The sequence below is a fragment of the Sceloporus occidentalis genome, unplaced genomic scaffold (assembly GCF_023333645.1).
Source record: "Sceloporus occidentalis isolate IW3139 unplaced genomic scaffold, rSceOcc1.0.p SCAF_157, whole genome shotgun sequence".
Classification (NCBI taxonomy): Eukaryota; Metazoa; Chordata; class Lepidosauria; order Squamata; family Phrynosomatidae; genus Sceloporus; species Sceloporus occidentalis.
Window position 1 is genome coordinate 844,543 of NW_028317137.1, and position 21,073 is coordinate 865,615.

Here is a 21,073-nt window from a genome sequence, read left to right on the forward strand (position 1 = left end):
CTCATACCAGTAATGCCAAGCTGCCTACACCCTGAGCTGCAGGATGCCACCCCCCGGTCTCAGCGCGGGTACACACTACTGTTCAAAACCTCACTTAGCCGTTTCCTGGTATTTGAAAGAAAAGCTAATTTTGCCCATTAAAATAACATGAAATGCATCCGAAATCCAGCGCAGGCAGGGTTAATGCTGTGAATGACTATTATAGCTGGAAACAGCTGATTTCAATGGCCCTTTAACACTCCCATCACTCCTGTGGTCCAATGGTCCTTTATCACTCCCATCACTCCTGTGTTCTAATGGCACACAGGGTTAGAAACCCTTTTGTAATTATGTTACAGCCAGAAATGTCCTCGTTTTCCATGAAAACAGCTGAGTGACCCCAAACTTTTGAACAGCAGTGTATATAGGTGCTTCTAATGCCGGTATGCGTATGATCCATATGTCTATCTCCACTTACTGCAATCATCAAACACAAGGCTATCCCAATAACAAAAAGCCCCCACCCCGCGGGGGACATTATTTAAACTACTTACCAAACATTCAAGAGTTTGCATCTGAATATTGGGGTCCATCCCCCCAACCCCCCCATTTCTTTACCCCCCCTCCCCTCCTTGCGCATCGGCTGCATTATTACTATGTATGATTTGTGATGGTGAATTCAGTGCAAATGTTTGGGCTGCGCCCGTAATAATTAAGATTTCTTTCCCACTTGGGAACAGCTTAAAGTTTAACGATCGCTGCTATGCAAGATTAGAACGGAAGGAGCAGCTTCCGATACAGCTAGGAATATATGATGATGTCATACGATGATGTCATATGCTTATCTTGGCTTCATCAGATTAAAACCCCTTTGGGAACCATGCTTATAGCATGACTGGGAACTTTCTTAGTGAACTGGCCCTGAGACGCTTGAAATATTAACCCTTTAATAGCCCATTGTAGAGATTCTATATAGTGACTCATCAAATGTGTGACCCCAAGGGCTCTAACAGCGGTCCTCATAAAGATACACTCAATTGAATCACCTGCATTCAAGCAGGGATATCAACCATTACATACTGGTAGCAAGAGAACCGATTTGGAGTCTTATTTATGATCACAGCGGGGTAGAATAGGAAGGAGTCCGTTTCAGACCGTGTGACCCGGAGGATCTGCCCCTTCACCATGAGATTGGGGCAAAAACCCTTTTGTTTTCCGTGGGTTTGGTTTCACGTTGGTTTTAACCAGATAAATGCCAAGCATAAGATTAGTTAGTAATACGTTCAGCATATAGTTTGTCCTTCCTGATGCTGATCGCTTTTAAAATAGTTAGACCTGGATGATTCTGATAGCTACAGGGTTAATGATGACATCATAGCATTTCGGAAAAGAAGCCAAGGACACTGGATTTATGGTTAAATTCTAAACCTCCCAGCAGGGAGAAAGGTGTCGGGCTGTTTCAAATCAAGTATTCATATTCTTTATTATAAAGAGGACCCTTTGTGGCGGCATCTCGTACCCTTGAGATTACGACCCCGGAAGGGCAGAAAGTTTTCCTAGGTTGCCATATCAGCATTATTTCTTAGGCCTAAAGCAGTAGGGTCCCGGCCATGCCCTGTATTATTATGTGCAAACAAGTGACCTTTTTTTTCTCGCGTGTCCTATTAGAACTGAAATCTAATCTCAATGCTAACCCGATGAGAGTAATCCATTACCAGAGCGCACGGAAACATGTGAGAGGCATGTTGCCTAAACGGTACATGGACGACAAGCCACATAGGATGGCCAGGTAGTCAAACCGGAACACATCAAGAGGTAGCCCACCCAGAGAGCGCGAGGCTTAGGAACCTGTAGGAGAGAGAGAATCATTGATACACACATTGGAAATACCCAAAGAAAGACAAATGGGGCTTGGGAACCCACCCTTATTCCCACGGGGTATCTTACAGCATGCAGGGTCCAGGGCGTCCATCCCCTGGGGTCCTATACAGGCTGAATAATCCTGGGATCAGTTCCTTATTCCTGAAAGGGTCCATGAAGTCAGTTCCATCACCTTAGGAGTCTCATAGCAGGGAGGACCTGGGGTATGTTCCACCTTCCCAGAGGATTTGCCCCGGGATGTCATATTAGCTACAAAGGGAACCTGGGAACGTATTTCCATCACCGTTCAAGAAGGGACCACCTGGGAATCTGCCCCCAATTCTATAAGGGGCTCTAAAAGGACACAGGGAGGGGCACTGGATTCTGTCCCCAATCCAAGCAATATAACATACAGAACCCTGAAACATGCCTCTGCAACATACAAGGGCCCCGGGAGATACAGGGTGACACAGAGTGACATGCAAGTGACATACCCGTGAAAACAGCAGCATGTGCCGGTGAACCGGTGTCACTAAAGGGTGACAATAGGAAGGTATACAGCTATCTAGCTGAGAATGGAGACAGAGAAAGGTTTGGAGTCAGCCCTGCAGGTGTAAAAGTCCAACTTATTCTAAAACTCTCAAAATGCCAACACCCAAAATCCCTTAATCACGGAGGAATTGTCAGCCCGTCACCCAAACACCTCCACCCTGGGCGAGGATGGGAAAGGTTCTCCCGTCTACTCCGCTGCCCCGGTACCAGGGACTCCAGGCTCGCCGTCATACCTGCCGCCCTACCGATACCTGTCCATCTCCCTCTGTAGGCCATTCTACACCCCACGCTCCCACTCCCACTCAAGAAGTATCTCACTTGTCTAGTCCTAGTGGTTGATTCATATTCCCGAACGCAGGTTTCAAATCCACGGGAGGAGGACAGAACGTCTGAAAGAGGGTGGATGATACACATCAGAAAAAACTTGGGGGGGAGGTAGCGAGATTCAGAAGGTGTTAGCAAGGTGCCGAGAAGAAGAGGTCCGTAAGGGCAGGGTGAAGGGCGATTATCAAAACAGAAAGAGGATGTGGACCCATGGAGGGTACGGCTGGGTTATGGCGGAGGGTACGGCTGGGTTATGGCGGAGGGTACGGCTGGGTTATGGCGGAGGGTACGGCGTTAAGGAGCTGGTGCTTTCTAGTTAGCTGGGAATCTCGCTCACCTGTCTCTTCGTCCACGATGGCCGCTCTCTCCTGAAGCTGCACCTCCATCTTCTGTATCTTCCTCTGTAGTTCAGCGTTCACCCGGTCAGCTTCATACAGACGGCTAAAGGGAGTCGTGGGGGGGACAGACAGCTTACGTTATAACTGACCAACTTCAAACAGCGGCCGGAGGGTGTCCATCAAACAGCTCATTATACTTACTCTTAGACTGTAAGCTCTTTGGGACAGATATCTCCTTTCCCAATGTATTCATACCTACTGTACCCTGATCATTATGTCCATATGACGACTGTACTTAATATACCACTGTACATATTATACCGTCCCTAAAACATGCATTCACTATAACTTCTCAGAAATAAAGAGGATGTTCCAAAAATATTAATTCTGGGGACGGGTCTAACTTTAGGACTTTCTGCACCAGATTTGCCCCTTGTAGAGTCTCCCACAGGGTTCTTACCCGGCCAGATTCTGGTTGGCTGTTTTTAGTAGGTTGACTTCTGTATTCAGAGCCTCCCGGGTCTCTATTTCGCTCTGCAGAGCTTTCCGCAGATCAGCGAGCAGCGCAGAGTCAACACTGGAGTCCTACAGATATAATATAATATAATATAACGCATAATACAGCAACACCAAGATGTGCGATATACGAGCGCATTCCGCGTCACCCCTGTAGCTGCGTACGGTGGGGGACGAGTCTATTAACTGGGCACAGTGTCCGCCATTATCTGTCTTCAAATTACCATAAAGAAAACGTATTCCCAAACAGAGATCAACAACGACCCACAAGCCCAAACTTCAGCATCTCAGTATATTGATAATGACGACTGAAAACTATTGTACTATTTAAAACCGAATAACGTTTAACATGGTGTGGAGGGATTTCTTACCAGGGCGTCTCCATGGCTCATATTTTGGGAGTCCAGAGTTGGCCTCCTCTTACACTCACACTCGTTCTTTCTGATTCCCCAAACAAGCTCCCAGTCGTCTTCCCTAGATTAAAAAAAAAAAAAAAGTGTGACCCATGTGCTTATTAACTTAGTTGTCACTTGGGTTCTGAAGCTTTGCCGACTCCTTATCATACTGCCTGTGAGAAACAATAGAATGGCTCAGTCCTAATTAAACAGTCTGACACGCTGATTAATGAAAATCGATGCAGGACCAGACTTCATTAGCATTGCCATAAAGCATCAGCTCAGTGTGGTGTTTGAGGAGGGAAAGTCACTTAAAATATCGCATGACTGATAACAATGGCAGCCTCCAGGCCTGCAGATAAAGGGAGTATATTGGAACAAAATGAGATAAAACCAAGCTTTGTCACTGCGAAAGGCTTTACTGTATATAGCGCTGGGGTTATATTACTATATACAGCGCTGGGGGGTATATTACTGTATACAGTGCTGGGGGTTCTTAGTCTATAAAATAACCACTCACCTTAATGTATAAGAGTAGCCGACAAAGGGAAGGTGCACTCCAAGAGGAGAGCTGTCCCCAACATCCGAGAGGGTCTCCTGCAATCCAAAAATGGATTAATTGGAAAATAGCAATGAAACCAGGCAAAAAACAGTTACAGCCGCGTGCTATTTACTGTATAAGCCCACGGAGAGACTCACCCCTCCCCCACTAATCATCTCCGACAGCTCATCTTCCACCACATCAAAGTTGGAGGTGTCGGTGGCTCCTTCGGACTCAGGAACGTAAGGTGGGGTGCTCTCCCGCAGTCTCTCCCAGTCAATACTAGGAAACAGCGGGTGCGTTTTAAAGTCCTGGAGCCCCCCCCTGCCCAGGCGGGTGTCGCGCTCACAGATGAGAGATGAGATGAAATCCAAAGCTTCTGGGGGGACCTCGGAGGCGGAAGGAGGAAACCTAAAGTGCTCCTGGGGAGAGAGAGATAAAGAGACGGGTGTCATCCATTTTTCTGGGGGGACAATATATGCAGGTCCTGTTACCCCAAACTGTCCGACTGTTTGGGGGAAGAGGCGAGATCTATGCAGTCCAGGTCCCTTTTAATTGGACGGCAGTCCTTATAACATAACCCCAGGACGTCTCTTACTTTGTAGTGGATAATTTTGCCGTATGTCTCCACCACGGAATCTGCGTAGAAAGGCGCATGGCCAAAGAACATTTCGTAGGCACAGGCCCCGAGGGACCACCAATCGCACTCTACCCCATAGGAAAGTGTGGGGTCTTCAACAGCGAGCAGGATCTCAGGGGAAAGGTAATCGGGGGTTCCAACAGCGACGGAGCAGGAAACCTTTGGGTGAAAGCGGAGGAGAAATGTTAGAACAAAGAGGCCATAAAACTAGGGGGTCAGAGTTTTACTTTACTGAAAGGGTTCTATATAAATGGAACCTCCCAGCAAAAGTGGTAGCGGTTAATACATAAGGGCTGTCCTCATTCCAAGACAAGACTAAGGTCAGAGAAATCAGAAGGGTGGCAGAAGACAAAACGTAAACATTGGAGTGAAGGAGAGACCGAAGAGGGTAGAGCTCACCGTCCCGTCCTCCCGCAACTTCAGACACGAACCAAAATCCCCAAGATGAATGTGGCCGGAACGATTTAACAGCATGTTGTCTGGCTTAATATCTCTGAGGAGAGAGCGGGATGAGAGGGAATGGGGTTAAAGATATGGCTGGACTCCTCTACCCGGGTGACGTCTGGTGACCGCCTCACCTGTGTATGAAGCCCATGGAGTGCACAGAGCTGACGGCCATGACCATTTCTGCCAGGTAGAAGATGGCCATATGAGAAGGAAGCCCGTCGGGGAATTTACTGAGCAGGGAAAGCAGGTCACCCCCCACGTAGTAATCCATCAAGAGGTACTGAGGAGACAGAGATGCCGGGTCATCATTGACCTGTGAGTAGGTCACACACTCCCCTCTGTCTCTCTGTGAGTGATGTCACACACTCCCCTCTGTCTCTCTGTGAGTGATGTCACACACTCCCCTCGGTCTCTCTGTGAGTGATGTCACACACTCCCCACTGTCACTCTGTGAGTGACATCACACACTCCCCTCTGTCTCGGCCCCTCTGGGAATGAAGTCTCTCTATCCACCTGCAGCGTCAGGAAACAGACTTACGAGATAATTATCATCTTGAAAAGCAAAGTGTAATTGCGTGATCCACCTCTTGTCTCCGTTGACCAGAACGTCCCTCTCCTGTCTGTAACAGGCAACCTATATGGGAAAAGCCAGATGGGGTGCATTTATTATCCCGCGCTCCTCATTCATGTCCTCGGTCTCTCTCTCTCCTTACAGCCCTCTCTTCTGTATCACCCTCTATGCCCCCCACATACTTACAGACCCTGCAGTGCCCCCTCTGACTTCTACGGCCATCCCCATATAAAAAAACTCTTTAATGACCCCCCCAAATTATGTAAGAATTCCCCCCGGCCCTTTGTACGGCTCTCTGGATCACTCCTCACATCTGATCGTTTCAGGAGGTCCCACTTGTTCATTATCTTCATGGCGTACACCTGAGAGTTACTCTTCTTCCTCACAACAGCAACCTAGAGAAATGCAGAAAAGGGAGATTAGCGGAATGAGGCGGCGGCAGGTCTGCGGATTGTGCCCTTTGTTCGTTTGTGTCAACTACCTTGGGCAGTGAGGGAAATAACCATTTTTTATTATTATTAACATAATAATTATTTATTGTTTTATATAGCGCCATCATATTCCGCAGCGCTGTACAATTTTCTAAGGGTTACCAGGTCTAACCTGGCTGATTCTGAAATGACCAAAGGGGGGGGCACGTTTGTTTTGGGGCGGCCGCCTATTCTTCCTGATTTAAGACTCAGCTCTTCATCAGTCCCCGACCTTGCCTTAGATTCCGGATAGCTTAATGCCTTTAAATTCCGTTACTGTATTAGCCTCTGCCACTTCTGATGGGAGGCTGTTCCGTTTATCTACCGAGATCTCGTTAAAGTAAAACTGAGTAGGTGGTAGATAAATGGAACAGCCTCCCATGGTTTATGAAAAAGGGATCACGCATACACGCGGTTGTCACCGAGCCTGAACCCGGAGCCATTAAACTTGCTCTGAAATTCGTTGTGTAAATTATTCTATATATAAAAGTGAATTCGGGCAGAACTTCTATCATTAGGCAGGAGTATCTCGCATGTGGGGGGATTTTTGTTATATGATACACACATTCCTTCCATTTTGGCTACGGCAGCTTCCTAGCGATCAGTCTCGATGCAAACATTGGCCGCTACATTATATTTCTAGGTGTATCAACTGGTTGGCTGTTGCAGGAGTCCAACTACCATGAACCTCAGCCATCTACATGACTTCTGATTATCCTCAAACTGGTTTAATATCAGGACTCACTATTTCCACTTTAGTGGCATGTTTCTGGCGGTCTCCAGAAACCTCTATTACTGGGGTCTGGGAAGAGTTTTATTTTAGAGATTAGAGTTCTACATTATATGAAAACTTGCCCTCTATGGGCTGCAGAGAATTTATATACTGAATAACCAGAAAAACTTTAAAACTTAAAGGTACCATACAGCCCCTTTAAAATATATCATACAGCCCCTTTAAAATATATCATTCAGGCCCTTTAAAATATATCATTCAGGCCCTTTAAAATATATCATTCAGGCCCTTTAAAATATATCATTCAGGCCCTTTAAAATATATCATACAGCCCCTTTAAAATATATCATTCAGGACCTTTAAAATCTATCATTCAGGCACTTTAGAATATATCATACAGCCCCTTTAAATATATCATACAGCCCCTACCATGCCACATTCTGCCCCTACACCTAGCAAAGTATTAATGGACTGACATGACCCATTGTACAGCATTTTGGAATATGATGGCGCTATATAAATTAATAAATAATCATTAACTATTTCAGCAGGGGTGGGCAAGGTACTAATTGTAGAGCATAACGTCTTGGCCGTAAAAGGGTTAACCCTAGGACCCGGCAAATACTTCTGCGGCAATGAACAGTTTCCAGGCAAGGCATGCGGCAGACGTCTCTGTAACTGCCTGAGACCAGAAATGATTCATTATAATCATATTTCCAGTATGTCCAAACACAGCCCTTCGCAGCGCAATGTGATATTCTATTTAATAAAGATGTTTCTCCTAGTATTGTCCTTGAAATTAAATTCTCTGTATGGCTGATTGCTTAACCCTTCGCGGGAATTTTCAGTTTGGGGGACCCCGGCAGCCAGTTTTTGTAATTCTGCTATAATTATTTTTGGGTAAAAGTGGCAGTAAGGATTGGAAAAAATCTTAAATTTTTTTTAAGAAACCCATTAAAAATAGTTCAAATATAAAAAAATTAAAATGAAATAAAATTCAAAATGAAATAAGTAATTCAATGGACTCTAGTGATGTCACCATGACATCATAAGGGTACCAATGACCATTCAGCTCTGAGATAGAACCCTGAGGTCTTTAAAGATATCAAAGAGATCAACAGTAAAAATAATAATAATAATAATAATAATAATAATAAATAATATGGGGTTAACTATTGGAAAGAGCTAACTTAATGGGGAGGAATAATCAGGCAGATGCTGACTGCCATCTCCAAGGAGCGAGATCTAAAAATATCCCTGCCCCGGGGCTCGCATGGAGTAGATCCATCTCTGTCTGGGATGCTTTATATTGTAGACTATATGGAACATTCCATTTCGATATGAGGAAAGGAATCCTTACATACAAACTCCGTACACAACCCAGAGAGCCTGCCACGGGTGAAGCTGCGCAGCGGCTTCGGGAAATGGTGTTAGTATAGCTACTGTCAAAGTCTTCAGAAATGATGTGCTTCGGCAGCAGTTGGGAGTTACAGGCACGGAGTCACACTATAGAATGATGCGTGATAACATTTGTAAGAGGTACCTTTCACGACTCCCATCACCTCGCAGGTATATGCCCGTGGCTCCATCAGTGACAGTCTCAAGGAGGAAGACTAAGCTCCACACACACCTCCCCCCAGCCCCAGGGGTCCCTCCTGCGATAATACCCCTGCGTCCCGGAGCTGTTTCCTCTCTTGTGTTTTCTCCGCAATGTTTTGTCTTGCAGTATATATATATATATATATATATATATATATATATATATATATATACATACGCTACCATTCAAGGGTTTGGGGTCACTTCGCTATTTTCATGGAAAACAAGAACATTTCTCGCTGTAACATATTTGCTAAAGGGTTTCTAACATTTTAATCTTAAACTCGGATCATCGAACACAATGTGCCATTGGAACACAGGAGTGATGGGAGTGATAAAGGGCCATTGGAACACAGGAGTGATGGGAGTGATAAAGGGCCACTGGAACACAGGAGTGATGGGAGTGATAAAAGGCCTCTGTACGCCTACATAGATATTCCATTAAAAATCAGCCATTTCCGGCTACAATAGTCATTTACAACATTAACCCCGTCTGCGCTGGATTTATGATCCGTTTCATGTTATTGTAATGTACAAGATCTGCCTTTCTTTCAAAACCAAAGACATTTCTAAGTGACCCCAAACTTTTGAACTGTCTAGTAAATATATATATATATATATCATCTAAATAACTACCAATTTTTATGAAGCAAAGGGCTGGAACTTCCATGGGGCAAGAGGGGCAGCTGTCCGAGGTGTCACAAGGTGCACATAAAACAAGTGAATGTATAATGTAAACATATACTGTCCATTTCTGCAGCTCTTCTTCATGTTTGCTGTTTAATACTTTGATGCTCATTTTCTATACACATCAAGTTTATATGGCGGTAAACAACCTCTTCCATCACTCTCAGGCAGCAGCGCAGAAATGGCAAGGAATTCATATATATACATTACAAAACGCAACCCTCTTTCTGATAAAACATCCATCAATTTGAAGCTGTACATTTTAAGGTCATTAAAAGCGTATATATATATATATATATATGTATATACCATCAAGTTCCAGTGTTTAATGTGACAGAAGGCCCGGACTCGGACTGGTCATGTGGCACACGGGGCCAACAGCGCCCCATACTCTGGATACGCTGGGTATCCGTGAGCATAAAAATGTAACGTGTGGCCTGTCATATCCAGCCGCTGGCTACGTCATTAGGTGGCCACCTGGCTTTAAGTGCCAGAGCTGCCTCGTTATGCCCCCGTCCGGCCCTCCATGACAGATTTTTGTAACTGATTGTATGTAAAGCTTAGCCATTTCCTATAGATTATATATAGGATAATATAGGAATTGTAAAAATAAAAGGACACCAATTTTTGGACTAAAACTCCCACTATCCGCAACCACAGAGCTCAAAAATGGACGTATCCAAATCTAGTTACCATCCATTTGTCTGAGCCTAATGGGAGTAGTCCACCAAGTGGCAGAAAATAAACCCAGGGAATAAATTGTAATTAACATTGCAAAATAAATCTATACATCGCTTTCCTCACCTCACTGAACGCTCCACGCCCAATCACCTTTACAATGTCAAAATCGCTCCTTTTCATTCGCCGTTCCCGTATGCGCTGCGACATGGGATTGGCTGCCAACATAAAAGTACACACCGTAAGGGCATTATAAAGTATGTGCAATACATATACATACATACATTATATATATATATATAAAGCCATTCCGTACTGGAATACTAGGTAGAGTTGCCAGAAATTTGACAAAATAATTCAATAAAATGCAGATCACAACACAAAATATTTGCCTAGACGGTTATTAAAAAAAAAATAAAAAATTAGATTTTGCTCCTAATTTCAATTTACTCAAAAAAGTAATGTTATAGATTTGAGCAGGTAGCACTCTCCCCTAGACAAAGAGGGTTAGAAGTGCCTCAATTCTATGGCACGTGTACACTTTCATTAAATATTATTATTATTTTATTGTTATTATTATTAGTATATTATTATTATTATTATTATTATCAACTCTGTCAATAAAACATTTAATTTTTATTTATTCATTTATTTTGTGGCTTAAATGTCAGAAAATAAATTGTCTACATTTATAGATACGAAAACCTGAAAAAAACACCTTGCCCATGAGCTTTCCCTGGTATTCATTTTCTCTTGGGATGCTGCAGCTAAATCGCTTTTTTATTGCAATATTTGACATATAAATGTAATTGTTATTTTTTTGTTTTAGAACTTAACTGTATCGGTTGATACATATTAGCTGTAAAAGCAAAATATATATATATATTCATGAGGTAAACGTGTAAATACAGACATGTACAATCATAACAGTATATGCCGTACATTGCTGGCTGTACCACATTGGCTGTAATGAGCTTCTGCTGTGGCAACAACCTGTTAGACGTTTTCCTTTGATTAATTTTTAGGGGCTCAGTGGTTAGAGTGCAGAAACACGCGCTGACATGACATACATGTGCTACACCTGTAGTTGCGTTTTAGGCAGTTAGCAATTATTTTTGTTTGCCCCGGATTTGAATTTCTTTGATTTTACCAGGTGTGGCCTTTGTTTTCTGCACAAAATCTAGATTTAAGATAAGCCATTGAAAGTATCTGTTGGCACCAGTGCTGAATTTATGAGGATCTGATTTGCTATTGTGGCCCTTTGAGCCGGGAACAGGAAGAGTCACAGCCCGAGACGGGCACAATGAGAGACACAGCCCGAGCCGGGCACAATGAGAGACACAGCCCGAGACGGGCACAATGAGAGACACAGCCCGAGCCGGGCACAATGAGAGACACAGCCCGAGACGGGCACAATGAGAGACACAGCCCGAGACGGGCACAATGAGAGACACAGCCAGAGACGGGCACAATAAGAGACACAGCCAGAGACGGGCACAATGAGAGACACAGCCCGAGACGGGCACAATGAGAGACACAGCCCGAGACGGGCACAATGAGAGACACAGCCCGAGCCGGGCACAATGAGAGACACAGCCCGAGCCGGGCACAATGAGAGACACAGCCCGAGCCGGGCACAATGAGAGACACAGCCAGAGACGGGCACAATGAGAGACACAGCCCGAGCCGGGCAGAAGGAGAGACGCAGCCCGAGCCGGGCACAATGAGAGACACAGCCCGAGACGGGCACAATGAGAGACACAGCCAGAGACGGGCACAATAAGAGACACAGCCCGAGCCGGGCACAATGAGAGACACAGCCCGAGACGGGCACAATGAGAGACACAGCCCGAGCCGGGCACAATGAGAGACACAGCCCGAGACGGGCACAATGAGAGACACAGCCCGAGACGGGCACAATGAGAGACACAGCCCGAGACGGGCACAATGAGAGACACAGCCAGAGACGGGCACAATGAGAGACACAGCCCGAGCCGGGCAGAAGGAGAGACGCAGCCCGAGCCGGGCACAATGAGAGACACAGCCCGAGCCGGGCACGATGAGAGACACAGCCAGAGACGGGCACAATGAGAGACACAGCCCGAGATGGGCACAATGAGAGACACAGCCCGAGCCGGGCACAATGAGAGACACAGCCCGAGACGGGCACAATGAGAGACACAGCCCGAGCCGGGCACAATGAGAGACACAGCCCGAGCCGGGCACAATGAGAGACACAGCCCGAGCCGGGCACAATGAGAGACACAGCCAGAGACGGGCACAATGAGAGACACAGCCCGAGCCGGGCAGAAGGAGAGACACAGCCCGAGACGGGCACAATGAGAGACACAGCCCGAGCCGGGCACAATGAGAGACACAGCCCGAGACGGGCACAATGAGAGACACAGCCCGAGACGGGCACAATGAGAGACACAGCCAGAGACGGGCACAATAAGAGACACAGCCCGAGCCGGGCACAATGAGAGACACAGCCCGAGACGGGCACAATGAGAGACACAGCCCGAGACGGGCACAATGAGAGACACAGCCCGAGACGGGCACAATGAGAGACACAGCCCGAGACGGGCACAATGAGAGACACAGCCCGAGACGGGCACAATGAGAGACACAGCCCGAGCCGGGCACAATGAGAGACACAGCCCGAGACGGGCACAATGAGAGACACAGCCCGAGCCGGGCACAATGAGAGACACAGCCCGAGCCGGGCACAATGAGAGACACAGCCCGAGCCGGGCACAATGAGAGACACAGCCAGAGACGGGCACAATGAGAGACACAGCCCGAGCCGGGCAGAAGGAGAGACGCAGCCCGAGCCGGGCACAATGAGAGACACAGCCCGAGCCGGGCACGATGAGAGACACAGCCAGAGACGGGCACAATGAGAGACACAGCCAGAGACGGGCACAATGAGAGACACAGCCCGAGATGGGCACAATGAGAGACACAGCCCGAGCCGGGCACAATGAGAGACACAGCCAGAGACGGGCACAATGAGAGACACAGCCCGAGCCGGGCAGAAGGAGAGACGCAGCCCGAGCCGGGCACAATGAGAGACACAGCCCGAGCCGGGCACGATGAGAGACACAGCCAGAGACGGGCACAATGAGAGACACAGCCCGAGATGGGCACAATGAGAGACACAGCCCGAGCCGGGCACAATGAGAGACACAGCCCGAGCCGGGCACAATGAGAGACACAGCCCGAGACGGGCACAATGAGAGACACAGCCCGAGCCGGGCACAATGAGAGACAAAGCCCGAGCCAGGCACAATGAGAGACACAGCCAGAGTCGGGCAGAAGGAGAGACGCAGCCCAAGACGGGCAGAAGGAGAGAGGCAGCCCGGGACGGGCACAGGGAGAGTCACAGCCTAGGAGGGGCACAGCAAAATCTAGAGAAATAACAGAAGTAGTAGATAAAGAGCTGGGTAGACCTGGCAGGGATCTGTAATACACGGAGGGCCGAGAATGTGACAAGGAGACCAACGGTCAAAGGAAAAGTGCAGAAACCTGCAGCTCCCGGATGTAAAACTAAAGTGAAGGTTAATATAAGAACGTGAGGAAGGGTCAAAATTACAACTGCTGCCCTGGCCCAAAGCAACTAATGCCCCTCATACAGTGATAGAGAGTTGACAGTGGGGGGGGGGGTGCAGTGTGAGAGCGCTGGGTGTGCGGGGAGCAGTGTTAGAGAGTTGACAGTGGGGGGGTGCAGTGCGAGAGCGCTGGGTGTGCGGGGGGCAGTGTTAGAGAGTTGACAGTGGGGGGGATGTAGTGCGAGAGCGCTGGGTGTGCGGAGAGCAGTGTTAGAGAGTTGACAGTGTGGGGGGGTGCAGTGCGAGAGCGCAGGGTGTGCGGGAAGCAGTGTTAGAGAGTTGACAGTGGGGGGGATGCAGTGCGAGAGCGCTGGGTGTGTGGGGAGCAGTGTTAGAGAGTTGACAGTGGGGGGGTGCAGTGCGAGAGCGCTGGGTGTGCGGGGAGCAGTGTTAGAGAGTTGACAGTGGGGGGGTGCAGTGCGAGAGCGCTGGGTGTGCGGGGAGCAGTGTTAGAGAGTTGACAGTGGGGGGGTGCAGTGCGAGAGCGCTGGGTGTGCGGGGAGCAGTGTTAGAGAGTTGACAGTGGGGGGGTGCAGTGCGAGAGCGCTGGGTGTGCGGGGAGCAGTGTTAGAGAGTTGACAGTGGGGGGGTGCAGTGCGAGAGCGCTGGGTGTGCGGGGAGCAGTGTTAGAGAGTTGACAGTGGGGGGGTGCAGTGCGAGAGCGCTGGGTGTGCGGGGGGCAGTGTTAGAGAGTTGACAGTGGGGGGGGGTGCAGTGCGAGAGCGCTGGGTGTGCGGGGAGCAGTGTTAGAGAGTTGACAGTGGGGGGGTGCAGTGCGAGAGCGCTGGGTGTGCGGGGAGCAGTGTTAGAGAGTTGACAGTGGGGGGGTGCAGTGCGAGAGCGCTGGGTGTGCGGGGAGCAGTGTTAGAGAGTTGACAGTGGGGGGGTGTGCAGTGCGAGAGCGCTGGGTGTGCGGGGAGCAGTGTTAGAGAGTTGACAGTGGGGGGGTGCAGTGCGAGAGCGCTGGGTGTGCGGGGAGCAGTGTTAGAGAGTTGACAGTGGGGGGGTGCAGTGCGAGAGCGCTGGGTGTGCGGGGGGCAGTGTTAGAGAGTTGACAGTGGGGGGGGGTGCAGTGCGAGAGCGCTGGGTGTGCGGGGAGCAGTGTTAGAGAGTTGACAGTGGGGGGGTGCAGTGCGAGAGCGCTGGGTGTGCGGGGAGCAGTGTTAGAGAGTTGACAGTGGGGGGGTGCAGTGCGAGAGCGCTGGGTGTGCGGGGAGCAGTGTTAGAGAGTTGACAGTGGGGGGGTGCAGTGCGAGAGTGCTGGGTGTGCGGGGAGCAGTGTTAGAGAGTTGACAGTGGGGGGGTGCAGTGCGAGAGCGCTGGGTGTGCGGGGAGCAGTGTTAGAGAGTTGACAGTGGGGGGGTGCAGTGCGAGAGCGCTGGGTGTGCGGGGAGCAGTGTTAGAGAGTTGACAGTGGGGGGGTGCAGTGCGAGAGCGCTGGGTGTGCGGGGAGCAGTGTTAGAGAGTTGACAGTGGGGGGGTGCAGTGCGAGAGCGCTGGGTGTGCGGGGAGCAGTGTTAGAGAGTTGACAGTGGGGGGGTGCAGTGCGAGAGCGCTGGGTGTGCGGGGAGCAGTGTTAGAGAGCTCTTCCTTATATGGACTGTCAGTCTGGGCTCTTACAGACTCCACATATGGTTAATGTAAGAGCGTTACCACCCCCGTCTGGGCATTTAACTCCTTCCCTCTGTTAATGTCACCCTAGATGAGTAAATCAACTTCCTGGTCCGGTCTGTCTGTCACAACATGTCAGCTGTCTCATGTGTCACCTCTCAGCCCTCTGCCACGGTCACTCTCAGGGAAAGTGACAGACTGGCAGCTCCTCCTCAAGTGCCACCTAAGTGGAAAGGGAGAGACTGTCAGCTGTCCCACGTGTCACCCTGAGGGGACAATGACAGATCGGCAGCTCTACTGTCTGTGTCACGCAGGAGAATGTGACAGACAGGTCTCTCCTGTCCGTGTCACCATGAAGAGAGACGCGCAGAGTGACAGCTCCCGTCTGTACTACCCTCAGGGGAAGAGACTGAATACGGAAAGGTTGCCCCTTTACTCCCACTCAATCACACTCTGTAATGTTGCATTAAACTGGTGGGTCCCATGGGACTTGGTGTACTGCTGTGGGCTAGGCCCTGAGTCATTACCAACCTAAGGAGGTCGGTTAATTTGCCAGCCATGTTGGAATTTGTATTCCAACCACATCTATTGACCGGTCTGTCCCTGTTGAGTTTAAACCAACTGTCGGAGCTCTCTGGGTCTCCTGGGAAGACTTGATGAAGGCCTCCCGTTGCCTCCACAGAGGGTGACACTGCAGGGTGACACTGCGCCGTGACACAAAGGCACTTTCGGATGTGACGGCACAATACTGTCTCGTCACACATTAGATGTGAGTTCGCTGTCCGGGCCGCACGCTACATGGTGACAGAACGAGGTGTCACAGAGAGATAATTAGGACACTGTGTCAGGGTCTGCCGGTGGGAATGGCGGCGGGAGGGAGTCCTCTGGTCCTCTCTGAATTGAATATGTTGGGTCGCTACCAGAAGCTGTGTTTTGGGGCTATTCTGACTGGATCCTTTCTGTTCTTTGATGGGGATCACTGTTTTCAGGCCATTTGACTGCTCTTGCCTGGACACAGTCCTGGGCTGCCCCCTATGCTGAGTGGGACACTGTCTTAGACTGTCACCTTGTGCTGTGTGGGACACCGTGGTCAGACTGTCACCCTGTGCTGAGTAGGAGACCACCATAGACTGTCATGGTGGGACATCGTCTCAGACTGTCACCCTGTGTTGGGTGGGACACTGTCTCGGACTGTCACTCTGTGCTGGGTAGGAGACCATCATAGACTGTCACGGTGGGACATCATCACCCTGTGCTGGGTGGGACCCCCTATGGCGTGTTGGACGGGGTCTCTCTGTGTCACTTCGTAACAGGCGGGACGTACTCCGTGTCACTATGCGGGGCTGACACACGTCTGTCTGTAATTACAGGGCGTTCTGTGCAGACAGCGACACTCCCTGCTGTATAAACCCACCCGTCCAGTCAGACCAGTGAATTCACATTAAAATGCATATTATTACACACAACGCACAGATGGGTGCCATGCTAATGAAATGTGTGTGATGCAGGGTGACACGTATCTGATACCCGGAAAAAGGAACGGACGTGTATCTGCCTCTGTTACCCCCCTGATCCCCGCTGTTCAGCCAAAGGGGCAGATCATTGAAAAGAGAGAGACTTATCAATATGAAAGCCGTGACGTGGTGTCACTGACGTAAAAAAAAACACGGAAAAGGGGAGATGTTATATGAAAAAGTTTATTTTTTTCCATAGATCTCTAATTCTGGGCAGGATAAAGATCGATATACAATGGCACAAAAAAGTTAGGAGCCACATTGAAAAATCTAGAAGCCAGATTCTAGAAACTACCAGGCTCCTGCAGTTTGTGAAGCCCCTCTCTAATGACACGCTCAGAGCATCAGAGCCCCCCTCTATGACGATTAACATTCTCACTAGCCCGGGCTGAAGACCCCGTAGCCCTGAAGCTGTCCATGGACTATAACGGGAAGACAAACTTACCTGGAGCTGACCCTGTGGTACCTGAAATATTAACCCTTCGATAGTTCATCACAAAGATTCTACTGAAGTAACAGTGGCAACCAAACGCTTCTAATAGTGGTCCTTAATTCACCTGTGTCCAAGCAGGGACTTCACCTGTGATAAACCACTGAGAAACATACCAGTTGGGATGCTCGGGTATCCGAACGAGGAGTTAGCCCCAGACTGTGTGCCCCTATGGATCTACCTATTTACCCCGAGATTGGTGCACAAAATCCTGAAACTCGGGGCAAACCATGACAGCCCCCACATGTGACTACAACACCCATCATTGTGTGGCCCAGAAGCAGCAGGTGGGCCCCCCGTCCATAAGGGTACGAAGGGTATGTATATATATATATATATGTCCACTCACCCCAGCTCAGGAAATCAGAAATGTGGGTCTCCTCGGCCAGCGGGGAAGTAAACAGCTCGTGGCACACGCAGAGCATCAGGTCCAGCAGGGCGTCAAGACCCAGGAGCGCCGGGGCCCTTAGCGAGCCCTCCATCCTCCGAGTACTCTTGACACTCACTGAGGAGTCATATTCCGGGGACGTTCACCTGTGAACTCTCTCTGCCCGTACGGCGCGCTCTAACGCCGGCCGAGCATCCTCAGATTAATGGTATGGAGACTAATCTGCACTCTCGTGGAGAAACAGCCCGATTTTACACTAACTGGCTTAACGCTGACCGGCCACGGACACCTACGGCTACTCACCGGTGCGCTCTGTTACAAAGTACCGCGTAACGTTACGGGCTGATAATCTCCAGCCCTCTACCTGCCCATCATGAACACCGATGTTAGTGAATATATTCTATAGCGCGCCCCCCGGATCCACCTGCGTCCAGCAAAGCGTCTCCTGGATTTCCTAACTCAACTACCCTGACTTCCCTCTGACTGAACTCCCCTCGCTGCCGTCTCGCTCTCCCTCTCCTCTAACTGCTGTTTTCTGTTCCACCCTCTTTTGCCTTTCCTCCCAACTCCCCCATCTCCACCTCCCTTGTCCCTTTAACTCCTACAATCCCAATTCTCTTCTCCCGATCTCACCCTTCCGGCTGTCGTAACCGAATGCTTACCCTCCTCTTTATTAGCTGTCATTGTCTCGTTTTGACAGATCTTCTCCATATCTCCACAACCACGTTCCCCGTCGACCCCCTCCCTGCTTCCCAGACCGCTGTACGTCCCGATCGCATTGTCTATATATCCAATCTGATATTATAGATATAGTTCATACTCAGCGGACCCTATACACCCTCTTATTATATATTCCAAAGTATGTATATATATATATATATATATATATATGTTTTTATAGTCCCCAATTTAGTACTCAACAGCCCCAAATCTCAGCTGTCAAGCTACAAACTAACAAAGAAATAACTTGTGTAACAATGTTATAAAATGCCCAATAAAGATTTATTTGCACATATACTTTGTATATGTATAGATTTATGTCAACGTATTTATATCAGGACAATAGATACTGGGAATCCTATATATATATAAAAAAAATTATATATATATATATATATATATATAACTATAAAAAAATATACAGAACTGCCCCTCCCCATTACAACTTTATAATTCCAAATAAAGTATACATTTGCCTATTTCGGGTGGTACTTTGGTGCTTAAAATATACTTGTAGGTGGGCCAATAGGCAGCATAGGAAATTAGCCACCAAGAGAGGCAATTGCACAGGGCAATTAGGGGGGCTATTAGCATATGCAGGCAGATAGATGGATGGGCAGATAGATAGAAATCTCATTCTTTCCATGTCTCTCTCTCTATTCATAAGTTCCACGCTCTAAATATAAACATCCGAAAACTCTCCGCAGAGGAATGTAACCAAACATAGTGCAGATCAGCGCACGTTGTTTAACCCTTCATTACCAGGGACCTTGACTTCAATTAACTCCTCCCCTACCAGATAACATCCTGGCTGGCATTTATTCCAATCTCTTCGGCTATTAAACCCACCCCTCAAACAGACCCTCTAAGAACATTTAAACCCCCCCCCCCCCGGCTGACGGGCACTTAAGCCATTCACTCAACGATACAGAATGGGTGGCCTAGAATTGTCCAGAGTGGGCAAGACCAGCGAAGACACTTCAATTTAAAATTTGTGCCCCAAAAAAGGGGCTTTAAAGGAGACAGGCATGGAATAATACATAAAGGTAAATGGCAACAAAGGGCATGAGCGTGGGACGGGTTCCCTTTAACGCCTCCCTACCTGTCAGAGGTTGACAAATATTTTAAGCTCTGAACCTTTGATCTGCTCTGTAGCTTTGTGACCTGCCTTTACAGCATGAACAACAAAGGTCTTAAGGATTTAAGTGCCACATCAGTCTCCAGCTTGCCGAGCATCATGTGAGTTACCCTACCCTAAGCTGATGGCTCGTCCCTAGGCCTTATGCCCGAATGAGTTGCAGTGTTTAACCCTTTGTCAGCCAATGCAGAGATGGCAAATACACAGGCCGGTTATTCCCTAACCTGCCAAAAACTCTGGATTCTGCCAGTGACACTGAATGGGATGCTACGGGCCACTCCATCTGGGTAGTTAGGAGCTCTGCTATTCACACCATCTCCTTGGGTCACTCTTTTGGGTAGCCAAATGGCATAGTAAGTCACTAACTGAATGGAATCGCACCTCTGTTGCTGCTTTTTACACAATTCAGACCTAAAAACAGTTTGATAAAACACTCAAGAACTATGGAATGATTAGCACAACGTCATCATCAAAGGATGTCATTGGGGCATTATCTGACCGACCAAACCTTCCTAGAGAGACCCGCATTCAGCTCTGACATCACTTTATCCATACTTGTAATTATCCCCCCCCCCTATTATACGAGTAAACAAATTCCAGGAATAAATCCAAACAGACATTATGTTTTTTTTACAATATAAAGCAGAAGACAGTTTGTTCAGATTAAATACAAGTTTGTTTTTTTATTAAAAAAATGGCTTAAGCTTCATTCAAATTCCACAATAGAACAAAATAAATTAAAAGAAATCTCCAATATCACAAACATAAAATGATACAATAACACAGTTGTGAATAGACAGATCATATTGGTCTATCCGAATCAATATGCAAAAAAAACCTATATATTTTAAAAGTATACATTTGATTTAAAGGGTGCTTAGTTTTCACATTTATACCAATTAATTTCAGTTCTGCTTTGAAAAATGGAAGTGTTTAAAAATGTTACATTGCTGAATAAGGTGTACGCGGCATCGTTGCATTTTTCTCTTTTTTTAGCCTGAAAAATCAGCAGCGGCCATGCTGCCGGCGGCACATTATTCAGGATTGAACATGGTTATACGCAAGTCTAACAGATAAACACACAAAGTAAGAAACCTCACAAAAGATTGTCCTATCACCTTTAAAAAGTCCATGTGGATATCTGAAATATTCCAGAGTCTGACTGTTTATAAAAATACAATGCAAGAAAAGAAGCTGAGGGGAAGCCAGTGTTTCTTCGCCCTCCGACTAGAAGCCGGCACCGAGTTATACTTCCATAGTCAGAGAGCGCT

At 47.9% G+C, this 21,073-nt stretch overlaps 1 protein-coding gene across 1 annotated transcript; it reads right to left on the minus strand.

Annotated features, from left to right (window-relative positions):
* Positions 1-2,966: 2,966 nt before the first annotated feature.
* On the minus strand, positions 2,967-18,038 carry LOC149280244 (myotonin-protein kinase-like). Its single transcript, XM_089500605.1, has 12 exons — positions 17,906-18,038; positions 10,457-10,548; positions 6,475-6,558; positions 6,131-6,226; positions 5,724-5,872; positions 5,545-5,638; positions 5,104-5,304; positions 4,664-4,927; positions 4,485-4,561; positions 3,941-4,043; positions 3,514-3,638; positions 2,967-3,156 (listed from the first exon to the last, which is right to left on the minus strand). The coding sequence occupies exons 1-12, from the start codon at positions 18,036-18,038 to the stop codon at positions 2,967-2,969; spliced, it is 1,608 nt and encodes a 535-aa protein (XP_089356731.1).
* Between the last annotated feature and the right edge of the window lie 3,035 nt (positions 18,039-21,073).

Excerpts from the sequence above, each read along its gene's own strand:
- LOC149280244 (XM_089500605.1), bottom strand. The coding sequence starts at position 18,038 with ATGGAGGGCTCGCTAAGGGCCCCGGCGCTCCTGGGTCTTGACGCCCTG. Across the intron at positions 6,559-10,456 it reads GGCGTGGAGCGTTCAGTGAG|GTTGCTGTTGTGAGGAAGAA; the intron begins GTGAGGAAAGCG and ends GCATTTCTCTAG. Across the intron at positions 4,562-4,663 it reads AGATGATTAGTGGGGGAGGG|GAGACCCTCTCGGATGTTGG; the intron begins GTGAGTCTCTCC and ends TTTGGATTGCAG.